Raw genomic sequence first — 18,327 nt, forward strand, 5'->3', positions numbered from 1 at the left:
CAGACAGAGCCTCTGTCCACTAGGCTATGGGCTTACTGGCTCTCAATGAGAGGATTTTATTTAATGTTATATAGAGAGGGAGCTTATCAGAAACTATTATTATTATTGAGATTGTTATTATTATAATTATTGAGATGATGATTATTATATATTATTAATCATAAATAATAATGAGATTATACGATTTTAAGCATATAATAGAGTTAAATGAATATTAAATGAATAAAAATGTATAAGAAGAAAAAATAATGGTTTATTCATACAGGCGTGTCCGCTGCTCATCTGCAAAAAAATATGGATGTAATGTATCCGTACGCCATCTGTTTTACATATGCAAAAAAAACTGATAGGTTTCTAATCTACTTCTTGCCCTGCCCAGTTGGTTGCCTAGCAACATTTTAGACAAAGAAAAAGACTTGTATGGATGTACATGGTCCACATGTGAGACAAAATAACACATGGGGCAATTTTTTTGCACATCCATGAAAAGAAATGGACATGTGAACAGACCCACAGAAACGAAATGGTCCATTTGTTCTTCGCACCCGGACATCAAAAACACCAATCTACTTGAGCCCTAAAGTATACTCTTTACGATGTATAATGACATTACCAGGATAACCTTTACATCACATGTACTACACTGTCATAAAGCACTAAAGCTTCTCCTGGCAAATCACTTGGTGACCGCTACTGAACACATGTGTTTCAAAGGAAATGCAAATGTGATCAGGCTGAGCCCCGCCCCCCAGACATCTCTAAATGCACTGTAAACGCTGCATGCAATCACGCCCTGAACATTCAGATAATACTTTTTTCTTTTCTTGAAATTATCGTATCTTTATCAAGTATCGCTATACATTTCTGGGTATTGTATCACACTCAAAAGTGTATTCTGGATATTATAGCGCACTCAATAGACCCAAGCACATCTCATCAAGGTTACCTGGTCTCCAGATGATAGTCCATCACATCCCAAGCATCCCAGTATAAGGGAATGTCATCAAACATCACAAACTGGTTCCCATAACATGCTTGTGGTATACACTCTCTGAAACAAGAACCAGCAAGTCAAAATCAATGTACAGATACAAAGTTCCATTGCAATCCTGCACTAAAAGCCAAATGTACAAAGTAATCCATAAGCAAGCCTATAATCAATAAAAAAATGTATACAGTTTATGCTAAGGTGTGAAAAAGACATATTCATGACATTTTTTTTTCCACTCTTTATGATATGTTTAAGAAACTGTAAAGGGTTGAAAACACACAAGCAATTTTTTTCTATGGATGTAATTCCTTGTTTTTGATCTAGTAAAACTGAAGTTGATTTTATCTTAATTATGTCAAATGCTGGATTACTAGGTTCATCGTGGATCAACAGAATGTTGCCATTTTCTGTTCTGTATCTTCAATCAATGTCCATTTCATATTGTTAACCACCAAAAGGAAATATAAAATGCACTGAAATAGTGGGCATTATTTCCAAAGTAAACCTTACATGGGTTGTTAACAATAGCAACAGAGTCTGTGGGGGTTATCTGTCATACACCAGCAAACGTGATAGCCCCTCCAAGCATCTGGTGCAGTCAGATACATCAAGAGGCTCTGGCCAGCGGGGGCCTGTGCAGCATAGACACTAGCTGGCGTAGAAATAAATGCGGACGGCGAATTTTCACATATAAAAAGTCACCGTCTGCAAGCGAATGCACAGGCGCGGGGACAGTAAAGCCCTTTGCTTGCCCAATCCCCATAGGCCCCCCTGGCATGGAGGTGGCGAAAATAATCGCAAGTGCAAGCCATAAGGTATGGTGCAGAATCCCTGATAAATATCCTCCAGTGTTTTCATTCTACAATCATTCCAAAGCAGCTATATTGAACCCTATCATTTTCTCTTCGCACATTCCAAATATATATTATATACACACATATATATATATAAAGTTATATAGAGAAGGGGTTTATCTTTGTAAATAATTATGGATCTCATATTCGACTGATTTGTCCACTGTATGCTGTTTGGGCTATAAAGTAATTCAAGTAAACTACTTAACCTATTGCACGATAAGAGTCTTAGAGATGTCAAACGTCCCACTGAATCAATGCTAGCCTGAAGAATTCCATTATTCATTGTTATACAACCATTATCCTAAAAAGAAAAAATTAAATGTAATATCAGATATAAACATGTATACAAAAGGGTGACAGAACTGCAGTATTTTATTGTATTGTTACTTTACTAGAACTGTACATACCTGCATGACCACGGTTACAGGATAAACTGGATTTACTTCTTCAGGCAAGATAGAATAGCCCATACCAGGAACCTTGACTAAAAACACACAAGCATGACACAGGCAATAAAACATTGTTGCTTTTGGATGCTACTGAAAAAAAAAGATTTCATAAGTTGTTACAGCTAATGTACCTAGAGTTTTGGTCCTAAATTTCATTCAATAATCTATCTTTGCCATGCAAACAACATTTTTTAATTACTTTCTACAAAATGAAATGTTTACAAACACTAAAAGTACTACACATTTAACCCTTTCAGGACTCCTATTTTGGCCTCAAGGACACAGACCCATTTTAATAACCCTGTGTCACTATGAGTGGTTTTAGCTTTGGAAGACATTAACATATACAGTGGGTTTTGAGATTGTTTTCTGGAGGGAGTGGATGGTAGGGAACCACACCAACTCCCTCCAGATATTAATGTTTGTTGATCTGCTTTAGTAATTTATTCTTGTATTCTGTGTTATTTTAGTTATACTTGCACTAATGCATTTTGCCACTATATCAGACATCTAAAAGTAGGGATTCTGAGGGCTTTACCCTTGGTGTGACAAGTACTGTGTCCACAAGGGTTAAAGGACATGTAAATGGAGGTCTTATATTGACCCCCATTTAAATAGTTTTAACAAATTATTTGTTGGATAGCTAAAAAAAATTAATATGATTGATAGCTCGCCTGTACAGTTTTCTTTTTGCTTCTTTTTTTCTGATGTGCTCTAAGGCATTAATACCCACAATCAGAGATGGCAGAGAGTCCATAGAAGACTATGGGGAATGAAAGGTGAATGTACAACCTTCTGTTTACCTTCCATTTTTTCTAAGGCTCTTTTTAAATGGATAGTGTAACAGAAATCCCTATAACAGGTGTGAAATTAGACAGTATTGGGTATTTGTGTTGCAAGTGAATATCTACTTCCTGTGTTTGTGTGTGTGTTTGTGTGTGTGTGTGTGTGTGTGTGTGTGTGTGTGTGTGTGTGTGTGTGTGTGTGTGTGTGTGTGTGTGTGTGTGTGTGTGTGTGTGTGATATATATATATATATATATATATATATATATATATATATACACACACACACACACACACAATATATATATATGTCAAGAATCAGAAGTTTATATCTAGAGATGCGATATTCTTAAGTTACTCAACATAATAAACATACCTAGACGATGCTCCCCTGATTCTGGTATGGAAATTACTTCTGTGCGCTCCCAAGGCAAAGTGTTTATCACAGACAATGACTGACTGCTTGAAGGTTGGGATGAAGTTTTCAGCAGGGACTGTATTGCTTTACTAAGAAGTTTGGCTCCTTCTGTTCTGATCTCTGTTAAAAAAAAAATGTATCAATGTAAAGTAATGTGGTTTTAACCCGGTTCATTTATTATTTTATTATACCTAATTGGAAAGGTTAAAGAGGAATTTCTATTTACCCATTCACGCCTCAAAGACTTCAAGAAACATTGATTATCTGTTTTGAGATCTCATATAAAAGTAAATGGAGAAAGCTGTACATGTGTACCCACCTCACTAACTGAGGCCACCAGATAGAGATGATTACACCCACATTTATTAGACATTAACCTGTTAATCCTACCATTATTACATACAACCAGGTATAATAATAGGATCTTGGTTTATGGTCTGTAAGTGAAACATATGATCAACAGATGATCTTACCTTCATAGTATCTCAAAGCGTCTTCAACCACCAGCTGGATACAGCTACCTGGCAGCACATCATGAAACTGATTCAAAAGCAACAACCTTGACCAGGAGTGAAGAGAAAGTAGTCAAACCTTTTCTGTCATTTTAGAATACATCATCAATTTCATCAATACAAACCATACCAAAAATTGTTCAATAATGTTTGGTAGTGGTAAAAAAAAAAGTTAAGGTACGGTAGCGTTATAAGGGTTCATTAAAGGCACATAATAACACATTTGTATACCACGTAACTGAAGAAAACATAAAATGCCAGACACTAATGAAAAAGACCTGCACTTTACCTCCAGAGATGCTGAAGCCGATCCCTTGGGTAAATGAAGTTCTTGTCCTGTGCGAGGGCAGCAGAGCTCAGAAACTCTACATCATGTAGTAGCTGCTCACACTGTCTGTTCCCTTTTTTGATCTGAAGAGTAAATAGATTTAAAAGAATGTGCAATAAAGTGAATTCTCTAACTGTAGTTACTCACTAATTAATATTATTGGAAATAGAAATTAATATATAATTAATAGAAAATACTACAGTGCACACAAGATTGGCTTCCATCCATTTCCATGGGTTACGCTATCTTCAAGTGCATCTCATCAGGATCCTTTCCAGGACTCTATTAGGTTATAGCGCTCTGTTTTGGGCATGAAGGGGCAAAGCCATTGATTCAATACTGTAACCCCGTCACAGTTTTATCTTGATCATCAGTGCTTCCTGTCACTCAGAACACAAGAGTTCCTGCTTTCAAGGACATTTACCATCAGACTGACCAATGGTAGACTCCTGACCGTTTTGTCAATGTGTATCAGGACCTGTTCTTCTAATATCCAGGAATGGCTGCATATTCTAGAAACAGGAGTTTTAAAAATATGTGCTCCAGGCTGTCCCGTCCATCACCAGATATCTGTGAGACAGGCTATGATGAACAGAATGGGGGCGTGAATGAATTGATAGCCGGCGGAGTCAAGAGATCAAACATTCATCCTTATCCTGTGAATAGGGGTTAAATGTTAATCGTCAACCCCTTTAACTTTAATTACGTCCTGTATACATATGCAGAGCACAAAGAATAATGCAATAAGGAGAATATTATACATCACAGCCACACCTTTTAGGCCTAACTCACACGAACTTGAGGGGGGGCGTTTGTACAAGTTTGCGGCCGTACATACGCCCCCCATAGACGGCAGACGGCAATAGGCACACAGAGTGATACGGTGCCGCACTCCGTACACGGGGAAAAGACAGAACATCTACTAATCTTTCCCTGTGTGCACGGCCATGCAGCTCTATGGAGAGGGGTCATTGCTTCTCCTCTCCAGAGCACCAGACCTATGCCCGCCCCATACGTTGGTCTGAATTTGCCCTTAGGCAGAGACAAGCTTTATTAAGCTTTAGGGAAAGTTTTCCATACACTAAACATTATATCATTTCTCTTCTTACTTTTACAAGCTTAGCATCAGCAGAGCAGATTAAAATATAGTTTTACCATCAACCAGCACTTGCCAAGAGGAACAATAGTGTGGTCGTATTTAGTTTGATTCAATGATTTCAATGCTGTGAATAAAAACAAGTCAAACAATGAACACATAATGTACCAACACAATTCCCATGAAGAGCACAGAGTTACCTGAGCTTGTGTAGTGTATGTGCCATTGTGCAGCTCCAAAAACAGCTCCCCAACCCACGAACACAGCTGAGAGGTGTCAGTTTCCAAAGCAGAAAAGAACCGATCGGGGGCAGATAGCTGAACTCTGTTGAATAAATAGATATGATATGTAACAACACAAATAAACACAGTATTCCCGTTATTATTCTGGAGAGTCCTGGACAATTTTGTGAGAATGTGATGTAGATTAAGTTCACACCTGTGTTCAATTACACATCTCATTAGTAATAGCAGAAAAACAGCACAGAAGCATGCAAACCGCTATTAATAATGGATGTGTAATGGAAGAAAATGGAAGGTCCCTTAAAGTTTGAATAGGAGACTTTGACATTTTATTGCTAACAAAAAGGAATACAAACAGTCCAAGTGTCACACAATGTAATAAACAATTACCATTATTAATGTGACAGCTTTCATTATTACAGATCACACATAGATTAACCAATTGTGGGGACTCCTAACATGAAACACCCTACAATCACCTTGCATTGCCAAAAAGAGATCGATTCCACAATCCTCCCGTTGACAAATTCAGTATTATATGCATACCAAGAAATTGGCTGGCACCGCACAATTACAATCATAGGTGGCCCAGTGCAAAAACGTAACGTATACTCCAAAAAAACCAAGCAATGCACAGTGGCCAAAAGTAAGACACAAATATATAAGCAACAAAATCAATTTATTAGTATTCCAGGATAAATCAAACACGCAAGACACACATTTAAAAATATAATATACAAAGAACGTCATGGGTGGGGACCCAGGTAAGGGTCCTCCACGTTTCGCCCCTAGTCCAAACACTATATGTGTTCTAATACCTCATTCTATAAATATGACAGAGTCAACACAGAATCAAAGTCTCAGTCAAGATACAACAGTGTAAAGTTCTGAGCACAATCCCTATTGGATCAAAAGATCATCAATTGAAAACAATATCAAATACATAAATTGTGCAATGTGCAATAAATGAGAAAGTGCAAGTGCTTAAGTAAACCAGGATCATCTATACACCACCAATCCAAAAAGTCTCACTAGGAGTATGCGAATACCGCTGCAAAAAGTTATCCCTATAGGGTTGGCATACAGGTAAAGACGAGGCAGGATAAGGGGCGAATGGCTCCCCACGCGTATCGTTGTCCTCCAGACAACTTCCTCAGGGGTAAGTAACCATACTCATGACACACTCACTTAAATGTGCCTCCCAATTAATGCGGCGTCCGCGGACAACGCCAGGTGCACGCAACAGCTCATGACTGGAAGTGGTATATAGTCATGTTGCTTGGTTACAAGTCAAACTTTACCCAGACCAGGATGCGCAAGCGCGAGAGGTGGATGACTATACACCACTTCCGGGCATGCGCCGTTGCGCGCACCTGGCGTTGTCAGCGGCTTTATCCTGGAATACTAATAAATTAATTTTGTTGCTTATATATTTGTGTCTTACTTTTGGCCACTGTCTGTGCATTGCTTGGTATTTTTGGAGTATAAATTCAGTATTATATATCACCAAGTAATATCAATTCATGTCTTTGCAGTGACTCTTCAGTTTGGCTATGGCCTCATGTACACGACCATGTGCGGCGGCTGTGAGCTAGCTGAACAAACAGTGGCTCCATAGCCTTCTTTTGGGCACGTTTACGGTCGTGTGCATGAGGCCATATACAGAGGTTACTAAATGGAGGGCGCTCCTCTATAACATCCATATTACATAACATACAACATTATTACCATGTTCTAGTCATACTACTTTATCTTTATGTTGTAGAGAAGCCCTTTCGACCTTTCAAAATACCATCTGCACCCCTGTAACCTATAGGTTAGTTTATGTAATACCAAAAGTGCTCTAAAATCTCCCAATGCAAACTAAAAGTTCTACATTTTATTTCACAAACAGATCCGATACATATGTTCTGGGAATAGAATAGGCTGGGGGTATTCTGGATTTTAAGAATATGGTATTAGGCTTGAGACCTCCTCAATGGATTTGTTCTGGGCCTGCTGGAGGATATTCCCCTACCCATCAGCATGCCTTGTATTCTCTGAATAGATACATCTTGTGCTGATTTCCGTGTCTCACACATGTGTATTAGGAGGATGCAGCATGTCAGCAGATAAAGCACAGACACTAGCAATGCTTTGCTATACATTACATCCAGACATGAGCAGGGGAAGGAGAGGGGAGGGGTAACACGGATGACATCACTGCCTCTGACCATGTGACCAGCCTCATTTACATAATAAAGAAAAGATGATTTTATAATGATTAATGTATGAATTGACTAGATAAAGGTTGGGATGGGATCCTTGTGAGCTGCTCTAACAGGTAGAGGTGACAGAAATAGTGACAGAGACCTGATGACAGGTGTCCTTTAATGTTTGCCAAAATAAGGATCCAATTTTTTGGAATACTGAGAAAGCCATCGACTGTTGTGCACTTTAAGTAAAACAACAACTATACCTCGACAGAAAACACATGTCCAGCTTACCACTGAAATAATTTAGATGACTTGTACTGACCTGGGCAAACCATCTGTATCTTTCATTCGTCTAAGTCTTCCTACCATCTTCTCAGTTGGACCTCCTCCACCATCACCAAACCCATAAAGGGCTATACCGCAGTTGACACGGCCCTTATCTCTGTTATTCTTCACTGTTTTTAGCATCTGAATGATCAAACAATGAATACAGATTATAGACAGAACCCTCAACATAATTAAAAATACATTCCAGAAGCATAAAGAATAAACTCCAGAAGGTGCCTTGACATCACCTATTTACCTGTCCACAGAGAAGGCAAGAAACAACTTTGAATCCCTGCTCCAATCCAAATAGAAATGCAATTTATTTTTACCTTAAAACTGTCATGCTCTTTTGGTTTTGTGTCTAGTTTAGATAAAATCTCTCACCTCTTCCACAGTACCCTTCATTCCATAGGAGTCACCAGGAGGGAAATGAGCCAGAACCTTTGAGCCATCAATGCCTACCCAGTGAAAGGTATGATGCTGCATAAGGACAAAGAACAAAAATGTAAACTTGCAAAACACTGAAATGTTTACAAACAAAAAATATGTGAAAAAGTGATGCACAGTTATTAAGCACATTGGTCTTCAGGTGACTCACAGGAAATGCATTAACCAGACTCCAACTTAATTTCTGAGTGAGGAAGCGATGGATCCCACAGCCGTTCATCAGCTGTGGCAGCTGAGCCGAGTATCCAAAAGTGTCCGGTAGCCAGAACTGGGAAGATGATAGAGAAAAGGTGGGATTACTATAGTAGACAAGCAAATACAAATCAGCTAGGATCAGCTAATGGCTGTAAGCATAGGATGGAGTTAAAAAAAACTGGACAAAGAATTTTCCTTTAATAAAGTAGATTACAAACTTTACTATTATCATCTGGACTATTAATTTGTAAAATTAAAAAGAGTTTTAAGCATTTAATTAACTTGAAGATGGTTTTGCTGATCGGTTCACCTCAGAACACGTAATGCCAAACTCTTCTTGAAAGAAGAGCTGTCCATGGAGGAACTGGCGCACCATTGATTCACCGCTGGGAAGGTTTCCGTCCTCAAAGAAAAAAAAACAATGGAAATTCAACTGCTTGATCCATATACAATCCTGGAAAAATACAACACTGGGTCCATATTACAACACAGTACTGAGGAGGTATAAAGAGATTACTAGGAGCAACATGGAGAGATGGATTCAATAGATGGGTTGCAGTCTACTTATATTTTGAACCCAATGCACAGCAGAGCAGTATTTTATCACATCTCAAAGATTTTTGATGAAATTGGATAAATGACCCAAAAATAGCTCTACAGTTAGTTTTTCTTCTGAATAAATTAGGATAAATTTTAGCCTAATGAAGGACTTGCATAGATTTGTCCTAACTTCAGAGTGCAGTATATGTCAGAAGTTTGTATAATACACCCAAATCTCTCAACTATTTAAAATATTTAATCATTAAGCATATATGAAACAAACCAGACAAAGATTCTCTGTTTGCCTCTTGAATATGTCCTCTCAGAATAATCAGAATTATGGTCTTACCATTTCTACCCATGTTCCACCAACAGGTATGAACTGACCAAGTTTCACAAACTCTTTAATCCGTGAATATAATCCAGGATACCATGTTTTCACCCACTCTAGTTGCTGAGCCTGTAAAAAATAATATTAATTACGTTAGAAAAGTTCCCTGGAAGAACAGAAACCCCAGCAATCCAGGATGGAACGGCAGATCAAGCATGTGTTGCTGCTCCCATCAATTGTATGGTTGTGTTGTCAATTCTGACACTTCTATACTATTGGATGAAGCTGGAGGGCTCCCGTACTCGTGATTGTGGACAGATCACAGATCAGCTTGTTAGCCCCTATCCTGTGGAAATGTATGAAAAATACTATTTATGGATCAGTTGGAATCAGATTTAGTCTGTGAACTCTCCCTGGCTGTACCACACTGGCAAAGGGTAGTCAGCAGGAGTCACGGATCACCAACGGAGACCTCTCTTAGGTGATTTCATAGAGTTTATTACGTCCCTACCGTCTTGCTAATATGTACCCCCACCTACCCAACAGCTGTTTCAGAGGCTGCAATTGTCCAGGCGATATAACCCACATCTGGTGTAACTGCCCCCTGGTTTCCTCTCTCTGGAACCAGCGAGGGTCAAGAACACAGCTCACCGCTTGGTTCAGTATATAACTTTAGCAACTAGAATCCATATAGTGGCAAAATGGAAAACAGAGTACCCATTGTTCACAGGGTTAAAAATACTGATCTTGTTCAAATCCCATTTTCAGATTTCCTACACTCCCCCTTCTGTTTTCTCTTCTTTTGATTGATACGGTAGCTGACTATTTATCATACTAAACCAATTTCTGTTAATTCCCACTGCAAGGGGTATGCTTTTTGCCGTGACTTATTGTAACGCATTATTCTGTTTTCTTTCAATAAACTTTTGTTGAATTTAGAAAGTTATCAGTCAGGAGAAGAGTACAAAAAAAATTCCAAAGGCATCAGATAAACGCTGAAAAACAGTGAAGACGGCCAACAAGAGGTGGACAGAATTTGTCACTACAGTGGCATTTCCGAAAACGTGGTCCAGGAGGCAGCCAAGAAGCTTACAGTCACATTAAAGGTTGTGGTCTGACAGGTTGTGGTGCGTAGACAAAACCGCTTGGACGTGGGCTTTAGTAAAGATGGAAAGAATTATGAACGGTTCAAAGTATCAGTCAATTTTGTCCGCACAGATCTCAGTTCTGTAATAATCATTCTTTGATTTTTTATTTTTTTTTACAAAACATAAACCTGCTTTTATTATATCCTTCATATGGAAGGGAGAGACGCACATCTCTCTAGAAAAATCAATATTAAGATCTATGAAAAAGAAAAAGCAGAATACTTTTTCCCAGGACCCCTAGAAGAGAAAGTCTCACATATAAATCCTGTTCCAATCATGGAGCTGAGCTTCTGCCCATCATATGAAACTCTCAGGGCAACATGAATCAACTCACAAATTCAAATTAAAGGGAGTCCAACAGTAGTTTTGACCATATAACGAGTTCGGTATTAGCCCTCGGGATCTAGTATCTTTGTGTGTGCTTTTATTAGCAGCAGGACTGTAAAGATGCATTTATATTCCAGAATTGTAGCTTCGCTTGGAGCGCAGGGATGCATTTCTGTGTGAAATCTCTTGAATGCAAGCAGCACAAAGGGACATATATTTAACGCATAGACCAAAGGACACGGGCAATGTGAACAGACACCCCAGTGCTCCAAGTCCAGTTACAATCTAGAATCAAATCCTTTTTTTAAGTCCTGCTGCTAATACCAACACACACACAAGGTATGATAACACAGACCTCTGGAGACAATACCTCTGCTGACAGTTTTTATGGTGAAAACTGCTGCTGGTCCTCCCGTTTGAATTTGTCTACATGTATGCAGAAGTAACCTTTTGGATAATACATGTCACTGCTGCAGTCAATCCCTGGCATTCGTGCTAAACCACTCAAGACTGCTGAGACTAGTGACCACTGCCTGCCACAGCACTGGTAGAGGTGGCAGGGTGGACCAGGAAGTATAGATATGCTTTTTTTTTGTTTTGTTTTTATTATCTCTTTTCCTGTGGGTGGACAATTTATACCCAAACCAATTATAGTGTTGAATGGAATGCTCTAGTAAGCAAAGTTATACTTAATCCTAGAATAGCTTTTTTTTGGATGATCATAAGGATATATGTACCTGAGAGCACGTAAAGGTGAAATCAGAATTCTCTGTCATCAGTTGTACAGCAGTAACCCAACTGCGGGCACATTTTCTAATGGTTTCCTCATATGGCCACAACCAAGCTGGAAGATAATGTGTAAATCCATGTTATGTTACTCATAGAGGGACATGTATCACTCCAATTGCTTTCTTTTTCTTGCAACTTTGTGTAATACTTTTTGCCGTTTTAGACTTAGGCGCAGAATCAAGCAGTGTACAAAAGTTAGCTGCCTCAAAGATTTAATGAAGTAGCCAAATTTATCATTGTAGCCCAGATGTTTGCCCAACTTCTGAGATTTGGGCTCTAAAATTGTCCCATTCTTGCAGCTAATAAGTCCCAAAACAGAGCATGCTGGACCAGACTTACTTTTGGGAGCTATTATTTGGGACTAAAAAGTCACACACCACAAAAAGTCGCAAAAGTGAGAATAAACAGGCAACTCATCACATGTATCACAAAGGTGAAAAACTTAAGATACATTGCAATGATTAAGTAGGTCAACTTCAGGAAACCTGAAAAAGTGGCAGCGGAAAAACAATGATACACGTGCCCCATAGTCAGGTATACAGGCAGCTCACTTGTGTCTATACTAAAACTATGACTATGATCTATGACAAAAGGGAAAATCATTGAATTCTTAAAGAAAACCCTACAGCAGATTTGTATAAATATGTGAGTCTGAAAGAATAGTTTCAAACATGTGTGTAATGTGTGAGATATTTTTATCTAGGCCTCCAACAAGCTTTCTATAATTGTAAGGCGATTGCCGAATTTATAGATCTATGTTCCCAGCCATTTTCCCAAAATTTTGATGAACTATGCACTGTTTCTCATTTTTCTCAGAGAAACCGAATGTTTATACTATCCCAGCTACAAAATGTAATGAGAAGACTCCTCAGTAGTCAAAATAAGATAAGGAGAAGAAATAGGCTGAAGGACAACTATTTTCTAAGAGGCGTCAAGGACAAGCAGGCAAATTACACAAGATGGCTGACAGTGGACAATATAGCTCCCGGCTAAAAAAAAAGATGGCGTATGGGTGAACAAAATGGCATCCAGAGAGAAATTTGATATATTTCACAAATGCATGTAATTTTCTAACCTAAAAATACCTGAATCGATGTGGCAGTGCCCCATTGCATGGATAGTGTGCTGGCTTTCACCATTTCTTTGACTGAGGAATTTAGAAGACAGCTTTCGGACAGCAGCAAAGGTGCCAGGGTCGTTAACATCACACAAATTAACCATTTGATTTGCCACATACAGGGCCTGGAAGCTTCTTTGGTTATCTTCACCAAGCAACTAGAAAAATATCATGAAAAAAATATAAAATCTCAAAAGGTGGTACATCAATAATAGTAAAGATGAAATATGAGCAATACATTCAAAATGGTTATTTGGTATATAGCCCAGAGTACGGCATCATATAACAATTGTACAGGAGTTTTGGAATAACAAAAACAACAGTAAAGGAGTTGACACTTCACAAGAAACATCGACACCATGAAGGGGAGCCTGTATTTGGTCTGCCATTAACTCTCAATTGACTGACCTGACACTTAACTCAAACGTAGCTGATGAGCTAAAGGGTATCCGCTGTTTCCACATACACCATTTGTATTACAAACTAAAAGTGATTGTTACAGGAAATAATTAAGATTTATCTTTGATGTATTACACACATGCAATAAAAAAAAAAAAGTACCTGACTAATGATCACACCGTTCACCATAGTTTCATGATCCTCTTTATTAGCAGAGAAGTTGAGATAAGGATCTAGTTGACTGACAACTGTTCTGTCAGGCACAGAGAAGAATAGTGCAGTTACATTACACTACACTATGATTTTTGTTGTCAAAAAGCAGCAAGGTTCTGATAGTATGACCCTAATGCTGCAGACAGTTGTCAGATGTTATTACATACATACTAGATATTTGAGGCGAAGCAGTTACAATTCCCTGGAGGAACATTAATGACACAAGATCCGTCCACTGCCACAAACACTACTTTAAAGCACAACTGTAAATTACCCCCCCCCCCCCCACATACCAATAGCTCTTGGGATGTAGAACAACTTTGACTATTATCTTTGTTACCTATATGCAGCAGTTTCTTTGCTTTACCCCTCAGATTATCTCAGTGCTGAAGTTGCTCCTTCCCTGCCTGTGCTGACAAGCCCTGCAGATCTTCCTATAAACAACTTTATGGGCCCACAGGTGGGGAGGAGATTCTTCTCTTTGCTCACAGAGGAGGAGGTCATGTGACAGAGCTCTCTGTTTGTAGCATAGCTGAATGTATTTAGTGCTGTGAATACAGATGTCTCCTACACAGAATAAAGAGGTACAAAATCTCCCCTGTCCATATCAGTTTCTCCGTCCCAGTCTGTGATTCTACAAAACTTTCTCTGTCTCTCTCTCTCTCTGCACCCCTCCCCTTCCTTCTACTCAGAACTGTGCAGAAAATGTATTAACCCTTAGTGCTCGCACAACACAGACAATATTATATACTTCACATAACTGTTTTACTTATGATTTCTACCACTTATTACATGCTTCATGCTCCTCCATGTAAATAAAGCTGCCACACTAGTCACCATATACATCCTGTATGCACAATGTGCAGTGTTCAATGGATTTACTTGAAGGAATCTCACTGGATTTGCTGGTAAATTACTTTGAGAGACAACACAAGGCATCATGGGATCTGTGGGATGAGTGAATTGGACTTAGCTTCAGGTCAGATAAAGGGAGGTGTTAGTCTCCGCCCAGTACACATCTGGTGAGAAAGATGTTTGTCAAACACTTTCAGAACAGAAAATTCCATAAGGGCGAACACCACAACAACTTTTAAATGGGGAATCACATATGATAATTTGGTGAAATCATTATAACTTTACAGTTAGAATGTAGTTTCACAGGAACGCAGCACCTTTGTTGTTCTCCAATGGTAAAAAAGATTAAATAAAAACACATTAAATACAATAGAGAGATCTAAATTGATTCAAGTATTCTTACCTTGGCCATATCATACAAAATCTCAAAGTCCAGAAGAAGCTCATGTATATCACGATTGAAAACAGCAAGTTCAGCTCTTTGTAGTGTAAATATTTTCTTGGGATCAACAGGAGAAATCATCCCTCCTTGACCAGCCCCAAAAAGCCCATTACAAGCCATCTCTATGTACAGGGTCAGGCTGAAATACACAAGTAAAGATTGAGTCCTTTTGGTAATATTTTAGGTACTTGCTAGAAGAGCACAACTCCCATCCTACATGTTTTATATTAATATATGTTACATATATATATATTACATACATAAAAGGTCTCTATTTAAAAAGGAGAGATTTACAAATGCTAAATGAAATAGATTGTAGTGGATTATATTGTAATACTGCACATGTAATACTGTCCCACGATCTTACAATATGTTACATTTGGCTACAGAGCAATTTGAGTCTTAGCCTTTCAGCACACGTGTGCATTCTTGGCCGTTGTTAGAGGCCCATATATCATTGGCGTGTGGGGGATTTATCCAAGCCACAAACGCATGCAAAATTGGAACCTGCTCTATAACATGGAGCTCAAGCGGACGACTCATGTACATGGAAACCAATACCAGTTTGTAGGAGCCCACTGACATTCATGCTTTATCCATTGAATTAACAAGTAGCATAGGGATAACAACATAACATTAGTGTGCACGGAGTCATATTCTTTAAGGGCATCTTACCTGTGTGGATCCTCTGCTTTCAGAGAGCGAGACAAAATAAAGTTGGTCTTCTCCCCCTCCTTTGTCAAACCCTAAATACAAAGAAAATCAACATTAAAAAGTTACACATCATTCACTGATCCACTCACTAATACGAAAAAATATATACAGTAAATATTATTTATTTACAGCATAAAAAGTAACAAACGAAATCAAGAGAACAGCTATACAATACAATAACTCAAAAAGTGTTTACTAAATGAGTTTAGATAATAATGCGTGATAATAGAACTACAAGAAATGAGTAACATATCAGTGTGCTAAATTGGGTTTTCTAGCTAATAAAACCATTTAAGCCACTCTGAAAATGCTTTCTAATGGTCACAAAGGGGCTTGGACTATGTTATAGCCAAACACTGGCCACTGGGCTTTCATTTATGTAAAACAATATAGGAAACCTGTGTAGAAGCATTTACCTGGACTGGCATGCCGTCCTTCCATACTAATCCTTCACCATCGCTTTCCCATAGGAGATGAACCTCCTGTCCTGACCATTCCTTGGGAATAGTAACCTGGACCTTAAACCAACATGTCCACCATCTTAAAGAAAATAAAAATATTTTAATGGTCATGGCTCTGTGACTGCTCAAAATGAAAATGCTGTGTAACTATCAGGGGGAGATTAATAAGTAGTTCAACCTCTTAGTTATTCAAATGCCACTCTTGTGCACCAGAATCGAAATCTACAGTAGGGATGGCCTGACGTACATTTCAGCTATAACCTGCACCAGTATTTTGTTTGTGGGGTGTAAAAGCCACAAAACAATCATACAAAGCATGATCAATCTATCCACATATGTCAGCTCTGCATTTTACCCTTAACACTCCAGCCGCTCAGTGAAGGCAGCATCATACTGTGGACATGCTTTCCTTTAGCAGGGACTGGGAAAATGATGGGACGATGGATGTAGCTACCTATAGGACAATTCTGGAAGAAAACTGGTTAGAGGCAGCAAAGCACATGGGACTGAGATGTAGATTCACCTTTCAGCAGGACAACAACCCTAAACATACAAACAAAGCTACAATGGAAGGTTTTAAATGAAGTAATATCCATGCACTAAAATGGCCCAGTTAAAGTAGAGACCTAAACCCTATTGATGATCTCTGGCTTGACTTGAAAATTTCTGTTTAGAAATGTTCTGCAAACAATGTGACTGAAGAAGAGCTATGCTGCCAAGAAGAAATGGAAATATTCCAGCTTCTAGACTCAGCTGTCAATGCAGCTAAAGGTGGTCCTACAAAGAATTGACCCGGAGGGGCTAAATACATGTACTCACCACATTTTACATAGCAAAAATGTAGCAAGTAACACATCAATTTCTCTGCGCTTCACAAATACTGGATACTCTGTGTTGTATCACAACACATTTACATTTGTGGCTGTTATGTGTATAAATACATGGAAGTTCTAGGGGTCTGAATACTTGTAGGGAAATGGCAGGTTCACTGTATGACATGGGGCACACAAGTATTTAATTTGACATTCGATAATAATTAAACCCAGGAAACTTTATGCACAACTTTATTAGACTTACGTGGGGCCAAAGGTTTGTCCAACATGAGCCGTCTGAAAGTCCCTCTTCACAGCTTCGTCATATGAAATCCTCTTCTCAGTTAGAAAGAAAGAGAGGGAATCCACTGGACTCGTAGACCCGTACAATCTGGTACACATACAGAATTTATATCACTGTAATATGACACAATATACAAGATACATAATATATTAAGCAGACAACCACAGTGAAGGTAGACCCCACCTCTGTTCATTTTCCCTTTGTGGACCCACTCTACCGGTTAGGGAAATGCCACTGCCACCTTGGCAGACTCAGAGCACCATCCATTGTGCACTACAGGCCACCATGGATTTCTTCTTTGGCGCTGTAGTTGTCAATGGGGAATGATATTTGGTTGCAAACGGTGTGGCCATTAGTGAGGGGGCAGGAGGAGAAGGTGCACTGCTAGTAGTGAGGGGCAGGAGGAATAGGTGCACTGCTAACAGTGAGGGGCAGGAGGAGAAGGTGCACTGCTGGCAGTGGGGAAGGAGGAGAATGAGCACTGCTAGTAGTGGGGGGCAGGAGGAGAAGGTGCACTGCTAGTAGTGGGGGCAGGAGGAGAAGGAGCACTGCTAGTAGTGGGGGCAGGAGGAGAAGGAGCACTGCTAGTAGTGGGGGCAGGAGGAGAAGGTGCACTGCTAGTAGTGGGGGCAGGAGGAGAAGGTGCACTGCTAGTAGTGGGGGCAGGAGGAGAAGGAGCACTGCTGGCAGTGGGGAAAGGAGGAGAATGAGCACTGCTAGTAGTGGGGGCAGGAGGAGAAGGAGCACTGCTAGTAGTGGGGGCCGGAGGAGAAGGAGCATTGCTAGTAGTGGGGGCAGGAGGAGAAGGAGCACTGCTGGCAGTGGGGAAAGGAGGAGAATGAGCACTGCTAGTAGTGGGGGGCAGGAGGAGAAGGAGCACTGCTGGCAGTGGGGAAAGGAGGAGAAGGAGCACTGCTAGTAGTGGGGAAAGGAGGAGAAGGAGCACTACTAGTAGTGGGGGGCAGCTGCAGGAGAAGGAGCACTGCTAGTAGTGAGGGGCAGGAGGAGAAGGTGCACTGCTAGTAGGGAGGGGG

General features: G+C 39.5%; 1 protein-coding gene across 1 annotated transcript in view; it reads right to left on the bottom strand.

The window, feature by feature from the left end:
• The window catches only part of MAN2C1 (mannosidase alpha class 2C member 1), a 31,069-nt gene that overhangs the window by 10,254 nt on the left and 2,488 nt on the right, over positions 1 to 18,327 (bottom strand). Inside the window, exons 2-19 of the mRNA XM_072147972.1 lie at positions 17,255 to 17,380; positions 16,133 to 16,256; positions 15,678 to 15,748; positions 14,964 to 15,141; positions 13,062 to 13,251; positions 11,925 to 12,031; positions 9,731 to 9,841; positions 9,152 to 9,244; positions 8,798 to 8,914; positions 8,584 to 8,679; positions 8,195 to 8,340; positions 5,636 to 5,759; positions 4,301 to 4,422; positions 3,973 to 4,058; positions 3,458 to 3,619; positions 2,256 to 2,332; positions 2,055 to 2,149; positions 947 to 1,051 (exon numbers count right to left, since the gene is read on the bottom strand). Coding sequence (XP_072004073.1) covers positions 947 to 1,051; positions 2,055 to 2,149; positions 2,256 to 2,332; positions 3,458 to 3,619; positions 3,973 to 4,058; positions 4,301 to 4,422; positions 5,636 to 5,759; positions 8,195 to 8,340; positions 8,584 to 8,679; positions 8,798 to 8,914; positions 9,152 to 9,244; positions 9,731 to 9,841; positions 11,925 to 12,031; positions 13,062 to 13,251; positions 14,964 to 15,141; positions 15,678 to 15,748; positions 16,133 to 16,256; positions 17,255 to 17,380 — 2,130 coding nt within the window. The remainder of the gene's footprint in view (positions 1 to 946; positions 1,052 to 2,054; positions 2,150 to 2,255; positions 2,333 to 3,457; positions 3,620 to 3,972; positions 4,059 to 4,300; positions 4,423 to 5,635; positions 5,760 to 8,194; positions 8,341 to 8,583; positions 8,680 to 8,797; positions 8,915 to 9,151; positions 9,245 to 9,730; positions 9,842 to 11,924; positions 12,032 to 13,061; positions 13,252 to 14,963; positions 15,142 to 15,677; positions 15,749 to 16,132; positions 16,257 to 17,254; positions 17,381 to 18,327) is intronic.

Source organism: Engystomops pustulosus, chromosome 4, assembly GCF_040894005.1.
Source record: "Engystomops pustulosus chromosome 4, aEngPut4.maternal, whole genome shotgun sequence".
Classification (NCBI taxonomy): Eukaryota; Metazoa; Chordata; class Amphibia; order Anura; family Leptodactylidae; genus Engystomops; species Engystomops pustulosus.